This window comes from Aulonocara stuartgranti, assembly GCF_965226115.1.
Source record: "Aulonocara stuartgranti genome assembly, chromosome: 20".
Taxonomy (NCBI): domain Eukaryota; kingdom Metazoa; phylum Chordata; class Actinopteri; order Cichliformes; family Cichlidae; genus Aulonocara; species Aulonocara stuartgranti.
Window position 1 is genome coordinate 34,574,231 of NC_138956.1, and position 18,266 is coordinate 34,592,496.

General features: G+C 41.6%; 1 protein-coding gene across 7 annotated transcripts; it reads right to left on the minus strand.

The window, feature by feature from the left end:
- Positions 1-1,075: 1,075 nt before the first annotated feature.
- Positions 1,076-16,384, minus strand: LOC309697218 (NLR family CARD domain-containing protein 3-like). Of its 7 annotated transcripts, none has more exons than XM_082518964.1 (9): positions 16,229-16,384; positions 12,507-12,662; positions 11,172-11,303; positions 9,841-9,914; positions 7,885-9,718; positions 6,817-6,990; positions 6,068-6,241; positions 4,504-4,677; positions 1,076-1,136 (listed from the first exon to the last, which is right to left on the minus strand). In XM_082518964.1, exons 2-9 carry the CDS (start codon positions 12,620-12,622, stop codon positions 1,103-1,105), a joined length of 2,712 nt encoding a protein of 903 aa, XP_082375090.1. In that variant the 5' UTR covers positions 12,623-12,662; positions 16,229-16,384; the 3' UTR covers positions 1,076-1,102. The 7 variants fall into 7 exon arrangements, with proteins under 7 accessions (XP_082375090.1, XP_082375089.1, XP_082375088.1 ...); XM_082518963.1 differs by lacking the exon at positions 16,229-16,384 and adding an exon at positions 12,992-13,380; XM_082518962.1 differs by lacking the exon at positions 16,229-16,384 and adding an exon at positions 12,906-12,961.
- Between the last annotated feature and the right edge of the window lie 1,882 nt (positions 16,385-18,266).

An 18,266-nucleotide genomic window follows, 5' to 3' on the forward strand; every position in this document is an offset into this window, starting at 1 on the left:
CAGGATTTCTTTTTTTTAGTCTTTAGCTATTTTAATAAGAGCAGTCTCAGTACTGTGGTGAGTTCTAAAGGGTTCAGTGAGCTCATAGAGGTTTATTAAACTTTCACATCGTTCCTTCACATTTTTATGCATCCAACAAATACTTTGCATTCAGAAATATTAATTACTGAAAGACTAAACAGGAACCTAATCCACTGACAGTAATGAAACTGTGCATGCAAGCAGTCTTTAACAATCAAGCAAGTTACTGTGTAAACATTAACTGCAGTTCTCAATTATGCCACAGTGTGGCGCTCTAACACAGAACAATTACAGAAAATCAAAGCCTACTCTAGTTTACACTGATTTGAGTGCCGTCTAAATGACTATAAACCTTGTGTCACCATAAGAAGTAATCAGAGGAGCAGTGCTGGTATGATTTTTTATACTCTATCAGGATTATAAAAGACAGGGATGATGGTATATTCATCAGGATTCACTGACTTACAGTATATTGCTTACACAGATGAATGTTTTATTCTCTAAGACAAAGGCTGCGGCTCAAGTTTAAAAGAAAAGTTTGACATTTAAAAGTGTTAAAGCATAGCAAACCAGAAGAAAAGAAGTAAGCAGGTCCAAACAAGGACCCACCAGTCCATCATCTATAACCAGGACATCATCGAGAAATAAGTGTATCTAACTTCCGGTAAGGGTGGACTCTAATTTAAATACATTTTGAACAGATAAATATTCATCTTTGTGTGTTTAGCTGCTCTCATTTACTGTTTTAGCTGTTTGGTTGTTGTTGAAATACTTTTGGGAGCTTTAAGCTGAGATTCTGGCAAAATACATTAATATTAAACATCGATTCAGGATTGAATGAATCAACATCGCTTTATTCAAATTAAAACCATTTAAATGGGAACATGAATTTTTTACAGCCGCCTCTAATGCTGGGTAATGTCAGCTGGTCCATGTGCAGCTGGCTGTGAGGCTCAGGGAGTGTCTACAAAGTGCAACACTGATAGAACATCATCCATAAATATTGAGTAAGAACTGGACTCTCATACAGCGAGACTCAAATGCCTTTAAACATCAGTATCAGGGCAGAGCTCGTCATAGCTCAGCAGACAACTGTTACCGACAATTCGTGGGGGCTGTAGAGAGAAGAAATAACAGAGGTCATGAATTAGAGTTTACAAGAGTCATAAAAAAATATGATTACTGCATATCAGGCTCTGCGTGTAAAAACGAACAGTGACTAAGTGTAAGGATGATTCTCTGAAATAAGGGAAAGGAGTTTGCAGGCTTCTGTCTGACTGACTTTAAAGAAAAGAGAGAAAAAATCTAATTTGATTGTACAACTATCTGGTCAAAAAGACCCATGTATCTATATCCATATCTATATCTCTTCAAATGTCTTGGCTCCAACACTTCTTTACTTGCTTTAGAAATGAACAGAGGGCCTCTTCCTCCTGAACTCTTGCTCACTGTGTCAGAGTTTTAGCTACTTCTCAGCCTCCTTTAGTAATGATGATACTTGTAACAAATATGGTTACAGCTCTGGAGGCCAGGAGCTTCAAAGAGTAGTTGTCAAACAGCTAACAGATCATCTGCATAGGAATGACTTATTATAAGAGTTTCAGTCAGGTTTCAGAGCTCATCACAGCACAGAAACAGCTTTAGTGAAGGTTACAAATGATCTTCTCATGGCCTCTGACAGTGGACTCATCTCTGTGCTTGTCCTGCTAGACCTCAGTGAAGTGTTCGATACTGTTGACCATGATTTATTACCGTGATTAGAGCACGATGTAGGTATTACAGGTACTGCGCTGCAGTGGTTTGAATCATATCTATCTAACAGACTCCAATTTGTTCATGTAAATGGAGTCTGTTATACATTGCATTATACATGCTTCCCTTAAGCCAGGGGTCTGCAACCTTTAACACCCAAAGAGCCATTTGGACCTGGTTTCCACGCAAAAGAAAACACTGGGAGCCTCAAATACTTTTTGACATCTAAAATGAAGATAACTCTCGGAGCCGCAGGTTGCCGACCCCTGGGTTAAGCAGTATTATTAGAAGACATAGCATACAATTTCACAGCTATGTAGATGACAGCCAACTCTATCTGTCCATGAAGCCAGATAACACAAACCAATTAGTTAAACTGCAGGAATGTCTTAAAGACATAAAGACCTGGATGAAGTTTAATTTCCTGCTTCTAAATTTAGATTCAGATAAAACTGAGGTTATTGAATTCGGCCCTGAAAATCTTAGAAATATGGTATCTAACCGGACTCTTACTCTGGATGGCATTACCTCGGCCTCCAGCAACACTGTGAGGAATCTACTTTTTATCCTTCAATGCACATAAACAAATTTGTAGGATTACTTTCTTTCAATTGCACAACATCTCTCAAAATATAAATATCCTGTCTCAGAGTGATGCTGAAAATTCCGAAAAGCCTTCAGTTAATCCAAAATACTTCAGCAAGAGTGCTGACCGGCAGAAGAAAGACAGACCATATTTCTCCTTAAAAACTGATCTTGAATAATCAGACCCCACCTTATCTTAAAGACCTCATTGTACCGTATCTTCCCAATAGAGCACTTTGCTCTCGATCTGCTGGTTTACTTGTGATTGCTAACACATTTAAAAATAAAATCGGAGCCAGAGCCTTCAGCTTTCAGGCCCCTCTTCTGTGGAACCAGCTCCCAGTTTGGATTCGGGAGACAGACACTATCTCTACTTTTAAGAGTAAACTTAAAACATTTCTTTTTGATAAAAGCATATAGTTAGGGCTGGATCAGGTGACCCTGAATCCTCTGTTAGTTATTCTGCAATAGGTCCAGTGTTTCACCTTCACTCACTATGTGCTTATGCACCAATCTGCATTTAATCATTAGTTATGGTCTATGGCTCTTTTCCACAGTGTGTTTTTGTCCTGTCTTCCTCCACTAACTCTCAACCGGTCGCAGCAGAAGGCCTACCCTTCTTGAACTTGGTTCTGCCAGAGATTTCTTCCTTTTAAAGGGGAGTTTTTTTATTCCCACTGTCACTGAAGTGTTTGCTCATTGGGGATCATATGATTTTTGGGGTTTTCTAGGGTCTTTACTAGTGCTGTCAGCGTTATTCTCGTTAATACGACGTTAACGCCTTAACACAGCAAATTCCCGTTCGGCCCATGCCAGGGTTGCACGGCGCTAACACGTTAACACAGTGCAGCCCTCGCAAGTTTCAGTCTAATCTCGTCCTCTCAAAAAATGATGACTGTTAACAGCTGCCGCTTTACTGAGAAAAGCAGCCAGTGAGGGTTTATAGGAAACACTCGAAACACACTGGGCCCCAGTCTGGATGGGCCTGGGCCCCCTTTCCCTGGCGGGTCGCGGAGTATGGGAGTGCCTACTGGGGTCAGCGGGGGAGCTGGCCCCAGGGAGGGGTCACCTGCCCCTCCCTTCCTTCCCTCCCCATCTCCAGCTGCCTCCCTCTTCCCGCTCCACCACAACCACCCACACATGCAGGGCCTTGGAGTAGGGGTATGTCACCAGGGTGCAGAGGAGGTTCGTAGAGTACGCTTGGGGAGTGTGATCGTGTGTACAGCGTCTCTTTATGTCTGTCTCCACGTTGGTTGAGTGTGGAGTAAGTGCATATGAGAGCATGAGGGTGGGAATGGATGTTTGTGTCTGTGTGTGCCTGTATGTCTGTGTCTATATGTCAGGTTGGGTATCAGACGCCACCTCTCTAGGGACATCTCAGGCCCTCCAAGGTTTGGAGGCTTATCTCCACCCACCACCACTTCCCCTGCCAGTGGCGGACTCCCTCAGGTATCGGTGCGTTGGTGGTTCTTTGTGTCTGGGGGTGGGCGTCCGGGTACACACCGGCTCACTCCTTGGCGGCCGCTTATCGGGGCCTGGAGCCTGGGGCTCACTCGGGCCACTTCGGAGGTGGGGTGCCCCCGGCCTCTCGGCCTGGGGCTCGGTCACTCAGGCACGGCTGGCTGCCGACGGAGCTCACGGGCGCGTCACTGCAACTCCCCCTGGCTTCTTCTCCGCGGCTGCTGAGTGAGCCCTCATCTGGGACTCTCCTCAGCTCTTACTGGGACAGTGGCGCGGCTGCCCCTCTGTTGGTCTTCCTTGGTCTCTTGTGTTCTGGGAGCCTCTGGATGTCTGGAGCTTTGATCTCCTCCATACCTGCTTCATACCCTGGAGGACGGGGCTGTGGCTCCCCACACTCCCTAGCAGATCGTTACATGGAGAAACCTTTGGAATGCAAGCATGCTGATCCACACAGGTGTACACATGGGTATTCACAGACGCGGACTACAGCTTTCTTGGCTGCTGCCTCAAAGCACATTGGCCTTGGCCTTAAGACAACAATTCTGATGGCTAAAGATCCAAACGGGACACAAAAAAAAAAAAAAAAAAAAAAAAAAGGAAACACTCGATCTTTGCTCCGATACCAACTGTGTATTATACAGTAGTGCTAAAAGCAGCATTGACTCAATGCAACTTCCTACTTACCACAGATTCTCCAGTCTGTAATTTGAATTATTCACAAGATTCACCAGCTGAATCATATCTGAATCCTGCAGGCCGTTTCTACTCAGGTCCAGCTCTCTCAGGTGGTAGGGGTTTAACTTCAGCGCTGAGCACAGAAAAGTACAACTGGCCTTTGACAAAGAGCACTCCCTTAGTCTGAATAAAGAATAAAATAAAAAGACAATGTTTCTGTTTTAAATATTTCATATAAATAATCAAACATAATAAGTAAAAAAAGAGCTGTTATTATTACTAATCAAATCTTGCTATTTCTGCTGCACAACAAAGACATAATAAAATCAGCTCTCATACACTGCCAGCTCAAGCAGTGACTTCATTTACATGCAGTTGTGCTCAGCAAAAAACATATGCACACCCATTTAACTGCCTGTTAACACTGATTTGCGTAATGCCTGATGGCAGTAACTCAATGCATTTAGGCATGTGGGCATGGTTAAGACAACCTACCTACTTAAGTTCAAATCAAGCAACAAGTGATTTTGAGCATATCAGGATTATTTGAACCACACAGGTGGTTCTGAGTGTTTTAGAAACTACTGATCTGATTTACCCACAAACCATCTTTAGGGTTTACAGAGAATAGACACAAAAGCAACAAGTTCTCTTTATTTTTTTTATTTTTATTTTTTTTTGCCTGTCCCATTTGGTTCTTTAGCCATCAGAATTGTTGTCTGAAGACCAACAAGGATACCCAATGGATTTACTTTGCCAAATGGATCATCGTGGCATTGCCGTATTGGTCCATTTGATCGACCTTTGTTTTTATTATTTATTATATTTTATTTTCAGATGTTACAGACGGGACAGACATGAGTGAGGGATAGGAAAGGGAGAAAGAAAGGGGAAGGAAAAGAAAAACAGAAGGGGAGAGGGACAGTGAGAAAGGGGGGAGAAAAAAAATCTCCTGGATCACCTGTTGAGAGAAGAAGAATAGAAAACAAGAAAAAAACAACAACAAAGCAACATACTAAACACAACACCATCGCATTAATCTAGCTAAGTGTAAACAGCAGTAAATACTAAATATTCAATGTTGTTGTGCAGCACGCAGGACAGACAGCGCACAATGTGCTTTGAAGTAGCAGCCAAGAAAGGTGTAATTTAAGTCCACGAGCAGTGAACACCCGTGTGCATAGCAACAAGTTCTCTGAGTGAAAATCTCTTATTGATGCAAGAGGGAAAATGGCCGAACTGTTTTGGGCCTCTAAATGCACAACATGTTGAACCTTAAAGCAGAAGAACACAGTGGGTGCCACATGTAGCAGCTAACAACATGAAAGGGTTGGGGACCACCAAAAGTGGACAATAGAAGAGCTGAAAAACAATTCCCTTGTCTAATGTGTCTCGATTTCTGCTGCAACATTCTAAAGGCAGTCAGAATTTGGCATAAACAAACTGCAGATCCGTTGTGTCTTGTATTAGGGACAGATAAAACAAGATATTTGAACATGACTTTTTGTGAATTGAACCTGTAAGATCATCATTACATTCTGAAAACACAGTTTAATATGAAAACACAGCTGACCTCAGAGTTTCCAGTTGACAGGGTCGACACTCCAGAAAACCACACAACTGCTTTACTCCAGAATCCTGCAGCTTGTTGTAACTCAGATCCAGATGTCTCAAGCGGGAGGGGTTGGACTTCAGAGCTGAGCTCAGAGTAGCACAGCTAATCTCTGACAATCCACAGTGCCACAGTCTGAATAACAAAAGAAGAAAGAAAAAGACAGATACAATTATTTCTGACCTAATGACATGTTGACAGGTTTTAAACGTAGTGCCACATCACTTTATAGTATGTAATGCACAGATATAAAACTAATTCAGGGAAAAGGTATCATAAAAAAAATCACTAACTGAAATAACGACTTAGCATTTCTCTAATGATGGTCTTGTATCTTGCAGGCATTCAGTGATGATTAGATTGGATTACTTAGATAGGAGGAATTAAAAAATCAATGTAGGATCGGTTAACCCTAGCAGGTATGATTACTAAGCTTTGGCTAAAATTTCACTGGTACATGCTTCCAAACAATCTCTCCCCCCCCCCCCCCCCCCATTAAGAGCAGTCTGTTACATATTTTAGCTAGTCTGAAATGGTACAAAATGGTGTTGTTCACTTTCTAAGCACAGAAAAGGATACTAACCAAAGCAAGGTTTCACTTTGTGTACTTTTTATGTACTTTTTTGGTTGTTTTGGAAAATCCTGAAAATGTATATCCAAATTTATAAAGTAAATGTATTAAAAATAACAACAACGGTCAGGGTACTGACTTCAGGGTCTTCAGTCTGCAGTTTGGACTCTCCAGTCCTACAGAGAGCAGTTTCAGTCCCGAGTCCTCCAGCTCATTGAAGGTCAGATCTAACTCTATCAGATGGGAGGGATTGGACTTCAGGGCTGAGGCCAAGACTTCACAGTGAGTCTTTGAAATTCCACAGTCAGAAAGTCTGTGATAAGACAAATTTGCAAAAGACATTATCATGGAAGAAGATACTACATATTTATTTTTGCTTTTGCATTTAACATCAAAACAGTTGAGCAGATCTTGTTCAATCAGGGAACCCATCAGCGAAAAGCCTTTTGGGAACAACAGCCAATTTGGGGGCTTTCCAGTGTAGCTAGCTGATATCTAGACCAAGAAGCATTCTGAGTAGAGATGTCAAGACTTTTGATCATCCAGGGCACCTCTTTCAATTTAACAGCTGCTCTGAAAGAAAGCCCAGCCACACCTCATAGAAAAATCATTGCTACCACTTGTATCTGCAACATCATCCATTCAGTCCGAGCTTGTGACCATAGGTGAGAGTAGGAATGAGAGTAGGATGCGGCAGCGTGTGCTGCACTGACCGCCAGCTAGAGTGAATGGCCCAAAATTTGTGTTGCGCTGACTACTGCACTGTATGTCATTTTTTTCTGCTCACTCTATGTGTACCAGCTGTGCCTGCTCTGTGTCATTTCAAAACATTTATCTCTCATCCATAAAAGGCAAAACATTGTAAGTATCCCAACTAGGGAAGAGTATGTCGTTTCCACAACAGTGCTTTCCTCCACATAGCTGTTGAATGGAGTGACTTACTCAAGGGCTCCAGGAGGTCCCTATATATGTATGTAAACATGTGTCATAGAGTTCCTCGTCCATTGTGTGGTTGAGGTTAGTGTGACTGTAGGCTTCGTTTCTCTTGGTTGTGCAAAGGTATGTCACAGCATATAGCGGTTAAAGTTCAGCTGGGTTGAACTTTGACCACAGCATGTGCGAGTAGTCTTGTGCAATAGAAAAGAATGGGTTTTGGAGTACAGCGCTGCACATGCCGCGTCTTATGTGAAAGGGCCTTTAGACTTACAGAGCCTTTCTGCAGTTCCTCACAGCTGGGATCAGTCTCTGTCGCCCTGCCTCTGATGTGTTGTACTTGTTCAGGTCCAATTCATCCAGAACCTTTTCTGACATTTGCAGCATGTAGGCCAGAGCTGAGCAGTGGATTTCATAGAGTCTCTTCTCTGATTTGTTCTCTGACTTAAGGAACTCTTTGCTCTCCTGATGTACTGAGAGGTCATTCATCTCCATCAGACAGTGGAAAATGTTAATGCTTCTGTCGGGAGATATTTTATCGCTGTTCATCTTCTTCAGGTTGTTTATAATTCTCTTGATGATTTGTGGACTATTTTGCAAATGACCCAGTAAGCTTCCTAAAAGTCTGTGGTTGGACTCCAGACTAAGGCCATGAAGGAAGCGAACAAACAGGTCCAGGTGGCCATTTTTACTTTGCAAACATTTCTCCATGGCTCTGCTCAGAAAGACATCCAGAGATGGGATGGAACAATTAATATTTCCAGATTTTTTAGAGGTTTTCTCAAGAAAAGACTTTATATTTATAAAGTCCTGCAGAACATCAGTATTTTTATTGGTGAAACAGTGGAACATGTAAACGGCAGCCAGAAACTCCTGAATGCTCAGATGAACAAAGCAGTAGACTGGTTTCTGGAAGATCACACACTCTCTTTTGAAAATCTCTGTACAAAGTCCTGAGTTCACCGAGGCCTCTGTCACATCCACACCATACTGCTCCAGGTCTTCTTGGTAGAACATGAGGTTTCCTTTTTCCAAATGTTCAAATGCCAGCCTCCCGAGCTTTAAAAGACCTTTCTTGTCAGCCTCCATCAGCTCTTCTGGACTTGCTTCTTCTCCCTCATGGTACTTTTGAATCTTCCTTTTTGTTTGTACCAACAGGAAGTGTGAGTACATGTCGGTCATGGTCTTGGGCAGCTCTTCTCTCTGCCCTCCAGTCAACATGTGCTCCAGAACTGTAGCAGTGATCCAACAGAAGACTGGGATTCCACACATGATGTGGAGGCTCCTGGATGACTTGATGTGGAAAATAATTTTGCTGGACAGCTCTTCATCACTGAATTTCTTCTTAAAGTACTCCTCTTTCTGAGCATCAGTGAAACCTCGCACTTCGGTGACACGGTCAACACATGTAGGGGGGATCTGATTGACCGCTGCTGGTCGGGAAGTTATCCAGATGAGAGCCGAAGAAAGCAGATTGCCTTCAATGAGGTTTGTCAGCAGATTCGTGACCGTTGACTTCTGTGTGACATCAGACATGACGCTCCTCTTAGTGAAATCCAGTAAAAGTCTGCTTTCATCCAGACCATCAAATATAAACAAAAGTTTACAGACAGCGAGCTTCTCTGCTGTGACCTTCTGTAATGTTGGATGGAAAACCTGGAGCAGCTCCAGGAGACTATACTGCTCATCTCTGATCAGGTTCAGCTCCCTGAATGAAAGCAGAACCACCACACTGATGTCTTGGTTTTCCAAACCTTCTGCCCAGTCCAGAGTGAACTTCTGCACTGAGAAGGTTTTTCCAACGCCAGCAACACCGTAGGTCAGAACCACTTTGATTTGCATTTGTTGTTCGGGTAAGGCTTTAAAGATGTCACAACACTTGATTGGAGCATCATGGAGGGTCTTCTTGTTTGAAGCTCTCTCAAGTTGACTCACTTCATGTTGGGTATTAACCTCCTCACTCTGTCCCTCTGTGATGTAGAGCTCAGTGTAGATTGCGTTGAGGAGAGTTTCACATCCTGTTTTATCAGTTCCCTCAGTCACAGATTGACATCGCATCTTCAAACAGACTTTATGTTCATCGAAAACTTCCTGAAGGCCATCATCTACTGAAAGACAATAAAGACAATAAAACAAAATTTATATATAGTTTTTTACACATATTTAACATTTAACATATATTGCTTAGTTTTTTTAATGACTCCATCAGCAAACAGATGCTCAATTTTACTTTGCACACAGCTGCTCCTACTGGCTGTCCAAAATCCAGAACTGGACACGGGCTCCTGCACACACTTGTTCTTTCTGTGGATAGAAAGGGAAACTTATTCTGGCCATGTGGCGAAACATGAAGTTATTTAAGTTGAAAGTCTCAGAATGGTCTATTACTAAGTCAATGCTCTTTCTTTACTTATCAAGCAATAATTATTTCCTTTTACACCATCAGAACTTATATTAATCCAAAACACGAGCTCTCAGCACCCTGTCAACACATCTGTTTACAAGGAAGAGGGTTTATCATGACAGTATTTTCCTGATATCTACTTTTCGGTCTCTTCCTGAGGACTCTACTACCAAGCAGCATTTTGTCCAGCTGTGAAGGTGGTTCACTTCTCACCGAGGTAAATCGCCATGGTAACCTATCCTGTTACGTTCAAGATTGGAGATTAACTGGTATAAAATAATCCCCTACTGACCAATTGATTAACCAGAAATTAACATCACCATTTCTAGAAGATCTCTCAGACCTCTATGGGGAGAGTTGGAGGGTCTAAATCAGGGGTGGGGAAACTCCAGGCCTCAAGTGCCTGCGGGGTGGGGATGTATCCTTCATCCAACACAGCTGATTTAAATGGCTAAATTACTTCTTAAATTAGGCCTGCTAATGAACTAATCAGTTGATCCGAGTGTATTGACTCAGGGTGATATCTAAAACCTGCAGGACACCGGCCGTTGAGGCCCAGAGTTCCCCGCCCCTGGTTTAACTGGTTTAAAGTTTTTCAGTTAGTTTTTGTATTTCCCTGATCTATCTGGGATGGAGTTTACATGTTCTCTCAGTGTTTGGGTGGGTTTACTCCAGATACTCTGGCTTCTTTCCACAGTCCAAAGTTATGCAGTAAGTGGAGTTAGGTTATTACCTATACGTGTGAATGTGAGTACGAATGGTTGTCTGTCGCGCCATATTAGCTCCACGACAGACCAGCATGGTAAATTGGAAAACTGCACTCAAATAAATGAGTATATTTATGCTTCACATTGTCAATACCATGCCTGAAACCCATAAAGTGTGCTAGTTAGATATATTTTTAAAAAAGTCTTTACCCTACATTTAGTTTGTGGGTATCTGGTCACCCTAGTCCCTGGGTGGAGTCCCTAACTATGCAGAGGTATCAGGTAGTTGTGGTATTTAACAAAAACAATAAAAATAAAATTATTACATATGAGTTGCAGGGAAAAAACAAAAACAAAAAACAGGAAGAACAACATTATTCTACAACTAAAGACACTACCACTGACTCTGGCTCATTTGCAGGTCAGTGTAAAGCAGAAACCGCCTCTTACTTTGTGTCTGAGGGTCCCGGTTCATTACTGAAGTTTGGAGGACGACCTTTGGACCAGTCACTGGCCATAGACATACAGCTGGGCACAAGGGATGATGTTCCATCCTCCTCTTCCTCCAAATTATTGTTTCCCCTAATGAGGATCAACAATACATAACAAATATCGATTTTTTAATTTTAATTTTTTGTTTTCTGTTGGTAGCAAACATTTTCACAACAGCATTATTGTTCTATAAGAATTAACCCTGCTCCTCACATACAAGGTCTTAAATAATCAGGCCCCATACCCTGAATCCTCCCTTAGTTATGCTGCAGTAGGTGTAGGCTGCTGGGGGATTCCCATGATGCAGTATTTCTTCTTCAGTCATGTTTCTCACTCACTCATGTGTTAATAGACCTCTCTGCACTGAATCATACTTGTTATTAATCTCTGTCTCTCTTCCACAGCATGTCTTTATCCCGTCTTCCTTCTCTCACCCCAACCAGTTGCAGCAGATGGCCCCGCCCCTCCCTGAGCCTGGTTCTGCCGGAGGTTTCTTCCTGTTAAAAGGGAGTTTTTCCTTCCCACTGTCGCCAAATTGCTTGCTCATAGGGGGTCATATGACTGTTGGGTTTTTCTCTGTATGTATTATTGTAGGGTCTACCTTACAATATAAAGCGCATTGAGGTGACTGTTGTTGTGATTTGGCGCTGTGTAAATAAAATTGAATTGAATTGAATTGAATATCAGATCCTGAAACAGGACACTTTCCGCTGACCTCATAAGAAGTTTGTACGTACACTACGTCTGAAATCTGTTTTTATATTTCATTTTTACTCTGAAACCCTTAAACAACACCAAGTCTGCTGCTGACACAACAGAAATGAAAACTGTCAGGTGCGGATTATGTTCCGACTTTCACAACACGTTTTCTCTGAGTCTTTCATTTAAAGATTGTTTTAAGTGCATTATAGATTCTATGCTGGGAAATAAACGTTATATGTACAGTTTGCTGTTTGATTTTACTGTTACTTTTTCTGTGTTCTTTATAGGTTTATCCTTCACATCATCACTACCATGCCTGAAACCCAAAAAGTGTATTAGTAAGATTTCTTTTTAAAGTCTTTACCCTACATTTAGTTTGTGGGTATCTAACTATGTGGGTACCTAACTATGCAGAGGTATCAGGTAGTTGTGGTATTTAACAAAAACAATAAAAATAAAATTATTACATATGAGTTGCAGGTTAAAAACAAAAACAAAAAACAGGAAGAACAACATTATTCTACAACTAAAGACACTACCACTGACTCTGGCTCATTTTCAGGTCAGTGTAAAGCAGAAACCGCCTCTTACTTTGTGTCTGAGGGTCCCCGTTCATTACTGAAGTTTGGAGGACGACCTTTGGACCAGTCACTGGCCATAGACACAGGAGACGGTGTTCTGTCCTCCTCTTCCTCCAAATTATTCATCTTCAAGCACTTGTAAACAACAATTCTGCGAACGCACAACCTGAGAATGAAGACAGGTTTGTTCAAAAGTCACCCAAGACCAGTACACACACACACACACACACACAGAGAGAGAGAGAGAGAGAGAGGGTCCACTCTCTCTCTCTCTTACTCTCTCCTTATTGTCCACTTTTGCTCTGTCGGCTGTTTCAACATGTACACAAGTACGTATAAGTATATGAAGCGCCTCGAGGCGACTTTTGTTGTGATTTGGCGCTAAATAAATAAAATTGAATTGAATTACGTGGATCACCCGAACACAGGAAAGACCATCGATTACATGATTGTTAAAGAGACGCGAGAGCACCGCACATGTTAAACACAGCTTACAGTAGTGATGGCCCGCTTGAAGCTGACGCTCCGGAGCGTGTGTCGAAAAAAACAACACACTGGTTCAGAAGCACTGAGTCGAGGCTTGCTTCGTTTGGCAAAAGTCACGTGACCAGTGACGTCCGAAGCTTCATTACGCACGTAACTGCTTCGGTACCTGATTCAAACGGATATAAGGAAGTGAATCATCCACGGGATTCGTGGAGTGTGCTGATGGTGACAGATAGCGAAGAGGTGATCATTCCACTGACAGATATGGAGCCAGCGAGGAAGAGAGGACGTTCTGGCGTGTGGAAATATTTTGAGTTGATTTTGCTCAATTCATTTTATCTGCCGAAGTGAAAAACTTGAAATGTCCAAAATCATGTTTTCATAATGTAAATATCATTACAGCATATGACTGTAGGAACACTTCCATGTGAATTAAAGCTAATGAAGACTACAAAAATGTATTTGACACTATACGTACATTACATTGCTACACAGTTTAGAAAATCATTTTGTTTATTGTTGTTAGGTGATAGTCTGCAGGACCCAGGAATACCTGCATATCTACCAACTTGCAGTGTGGTTCCTGCACTCCACAGCCTCTTCTGTTCCATGCAAGTGGATTTTCTCCAGGGCAGGAGAAACTATTTCTAAGAAAAGAAACAGACTCAGCCAGCACACAGTAACACTAATCCTCTTTTTAACTGTAAATAACAAAAGGGCTAGCTTACATAGATCATGTTTTTACTTTGCAAATTCTTGATTAGGGTGGGTTTTGATTATCGCTTTTCTGATTACAATCCATACTAAATTGAATAAAGTGATATTGATTCATTAAAATCCCGTGTCGATTTGTAAATTAACGTTATTATGCCTGAAACGCCAGCATATCAGGTTAAACCTCACAACATGTCGTCAAACACCATGCAGCTAAAACAGTAACTGGGAGCAGGTTTACGGATTCTGCATACAAACGTGAACACAGAGCGCGGACCCGACGCGTCAGAATCAGATGTTGATGTGTCGTCGGGTCCGCGCTGTGTTTGCCTCGCTGGCTTCTGCAGCTGCAGGTTTCATAACTCTCTGTTTACATCTCTAATTAAGTCTCACATGTGTCAGCTTTCTTTTAATAGATACGAAATTATGGATATATACTGTTAAATGATCAGAACTGTAATATTTCTGACTGAGGCAAAACTTTCCAGATTCCAATCAAATTGAATCGGATCCTGTATCGAATCAAAATGATTCTACAAATCAGTGACGATGCAGCCGTACTCAGCTTCCTAAGCATTTTCCCTTTCCAGTTCACAATCAATCCCACCCCTAGGTCAAAAATATGTATAGGACAATTGGCCTCATCTAATATTTTGTATGAACCTGTCCAGCTGTCCAGTGATTAAATGACAAGTAGATGGAGGCAGGACTCCACAGCAGGGGCATACTCCATAATGTGCTGTGCATTCTCATATGTATATTATATATATTGCTCACTTATTGTATTTACCAACATCAAGGAGTTATGAGCAAAGAAAGGCCACACCATAGTGCATGTTTAAATAGGGAAAGTTTATTGATCAAAATGTATTACGCAAATACGCATTACATTTTTTTCAGGCCCCCAATCGAGAAAACAAAACCAATTACATGTTCAAAGCAACGGAACGGTGGCCCAATATCAGAGAGAACTCTACTCTTGTGTGAGCAGTGATAATTGAGCAGTCCGTTTTATTTTGCAGATTCAAGCTGCTCTTCAAAATTTTCACCACCAGATGTCACCGGAGAGGACTGTGTTGAAAAGCTTCGAGTAATGAACCGTTTTTCAATACAAGCTTCAGTGCTTCGGAAAGCTTCATTTGGCCATCACTAGCTTACAGCAGAAGTGATCTTTACCAGGGGCCTGTGCTTCGTACGTCGCTTACTACATCCAAGACCAAATGACACATCCAAGATCAAACTATCGCGCTAACCGTGAGCTCGCTAATCCGGTTCCCCGAACACACCTGCTGTTGACGATTAGTACAGCTGGACGCAGTAATGTGACATCACTGGGTGTCGTAAAAGGGGCTACGCATCGATAGTAGAAACATTGATCGGCAACCCGCTGATTGGTCGGCGAAAATGTCGAAGGGGCGTGCTCGGTATTATCCGGCAGCAGAGCAAGAACTCATGAGTGAGGGATTTCAGGAGTTTCAGAGTTTAATTAAAACGCAAGAGAACACTGCAAAGGCTGCAAAAGCAAGGAGAGAGGGCTGGCAGAAAGTTGCTGACAAATCAAACTCGTAGGTAATTTAATAATAATAATAATAATAATGGATTGGGTTTATATAGCGCTTTCCAAGGCACCCAAAGCGCTGTACGATACCACTATTCATTCACTCCCACATTCACACACTGGTGGAGGCAGCTACGGTTGTAGCCAGGCTGCCATATCGCGCCATCGGCCCCTCTGGCCAACACCAGTAGGCGGTAGGGTAGATCTATCATATGACACTATATTGTCCAATATCATATGGCATTATATTATATTATAATATGTTATATTATATCCCCTTTCACATTAGAGCCACAACAGGACCCACAAGAACATGGGAACAAGTAAAAGTGGAATACAGGAGTATTCTACAGAATGGTAATATTTATCTCTTATATTGCTTTTCGTCTCTTGGCAAGGTAATACTGGCCTGTAATACTCTGTTAGTTCGTTCGTAACAGCAACCAAGAAAAGGGCAGAGCAACAAAAGACAGGTGGTGGTCCTGCACCCCCTCGTCAACAAGTTGGTTAAGTGAATAATACCCTCACGGGAAAATCGATATCTCTCTATGAGCACACTGTCGCGCTGAGCTAAAGGATCCTGTCTGTCCCGCAATATACGCTGAATTCTGAGGACTCTCCTTATCAATCTTGCACCTTCCGCAATGGGTGGCTCGCGTATACGGACAGCACATGGCTGCGACAGGCTTCCCAAATCCACCTTCGCTTTTATAGCCGTGGTCTCTCATCTTGATTACACGAAGTAATTTACAATTACTACTCTGAAATATGAATTACATCTGTAATAATCACATACATGTAATAGAATGTTAATAGTACATTTCCCTTTTTTAGGAAATGACCTGTATGTATCTGTGTGACATCAATAAAAGGATCAAGTGCTGCATTATCTTTAGTTACATTGATGTCATTTATTTATGGTGAAACAGTGGTGGAATATCGCTGTTGCTTTCGTATAAATGAAGCGGACATACCTGCGTGGCCGCGATCTAATCCTGTTTACATAAAGTAAACCTGCTCCCCAGCAGGTTTACGCTTACGGCTCTGTTGCTATGACAGCAAGTCCCGGATGAGCTTCGGAGAACCGAACGATCCAAGATCACGCGAAATCGTCAACAATCTAATCCAGCTAACTTACTTAGCGACGTACGAAGAACGGGCCCCTGGACTTTATGTTAAGTTCAACAAACCTCCGCAACACCCGCTGGTTTCACTCTCTGTTTTACAGCTTCTCCACCACTTTACGTTTGAGGAGATCACGTGACCACAGTTTAACCTTCTTATAAGATAATGGCATTTCAACGTCACAACTGCAGCAGGGTTTGACAGTTTATCAACACTTTTCTAGATTTCTCATCAAAATGACCTAAATCATTGTCAGATTTCCACACGTCATTAAACTGGTTAAACATAACGGAACAAAGAAATATTAATTTTGCACTCTGTCGCAGGGCTATGAGAGGGAGGGTATGAAGTCCTTTACTGAATGTATTTGTTTAATTACTCATGTTTGCTTAATTTTCTTCTGCCCTCAAGTTCCCTCTAGTGGATGAGAGCACGTATAGTACCAGATGTAGGAGTCGTTTATAGTTGTTTATTATGATGATCCACTATTATCATGAATTCTCTTACTTTAGATTTAGAGTATATTTGGATCCTAAAACTCTTTTAACATCGATTAATTAAAAGTCATATTTATTTAAATAAGCAATTGAAATGTTAAGATTGAACCAAGAATGGTGGACACTGATATAAGACATGACAGAAATCAAGTGGAGGGATTAATTACAAAGACTTGTAAATCTTGAAGTCTTGCTCTTTTTACAAAGACAGGGACAGATTCCTACTGAGCATGTGCACTGGACTAGTTTGTTCCTGCCTGGTGAAATTAATTGTCCATAGCAGCACCTCCTGCCTAATGATCCTTCGAGGCTTTGATTTTTATGAAAGCTTAATTTAAACTCCAGAACAAAATTCTGAAAAACAGTTTCTCTGTGTGAATGTAAATAACTTTTTAAACTGTGAACAGGCAGGTAGCGTACTGAAAGATAGAAGATGACACCACACCATACAGCACCATTGATAAAACTCTTTATATCAAAACTTTTACATTTGTTTTTAAAAGCACAAATTCTCCAGAAACTCTTTAAACTCACTGTGACAGATAAAGATATTTCTTCACTGAACTTTATTTACATGGTGCAACAGGACTTTCTGACACCAGAACATTCACTGTCCAAACACTTTTGACATTCCTGCTTTCTTCCTGCTTTAAATGAAAATAAAATGTTTACAGCTCAAATGTTTTTCAGGTTTTTGCAGAAGAATATATAACTGCTCTGCAGAGTAGAAAGAGCAAAAAGGAAGGAAATCAGCATTATCTAAACAAAATGATGAACCAAACTGAGATCTGGTCTGTTCCAAACACATCGAGGTAGAAATGTTCTGACATTAAAGCTGCTGAAGAGCACCGAGGATCGACAGAAATCCTGTTTATCTAAATGCTGCAGGAATTAGTCTATAAACATGGAAAACTCTTTGGTAAGATGCCTGAAATATGCTTTTAAAATTCCACAGATGGTTTAAATACATATATGAACACTGAGCTGCTGCTTTTGAAGCTGAACGAGTCATAAACACGGGATTTCCAAACAAGCATCTTAACAAAAGAAACTCCAGGAGTTTCGTCACAGGAGTTTCAAAAAAGTTTTATGTTTTGGGAAGTTAAAGTCATGCATCCATGCTGTAGTGTGTTTCTGATTTGTTTGCCCTTTTCACTGCTTCAATACTGCTCGGTGACTAGTTGGCAACATCTTCCACGCAAACTATGACAACTGCAGCAATCTGCTTGCAACCAGAGCAATCACACGAAGGTTTTTAGTGAAGCACAGCAGACGACTGGTTTCACCTAAAAACAAAAAGCAGCTTCCAGCGGCCACTCGCCAACCGGTCGAGGGATCAACATTTGTCCCCAGTGGTTGTGGTGGAGTCACCAACCGGGCTCTAGGTCTG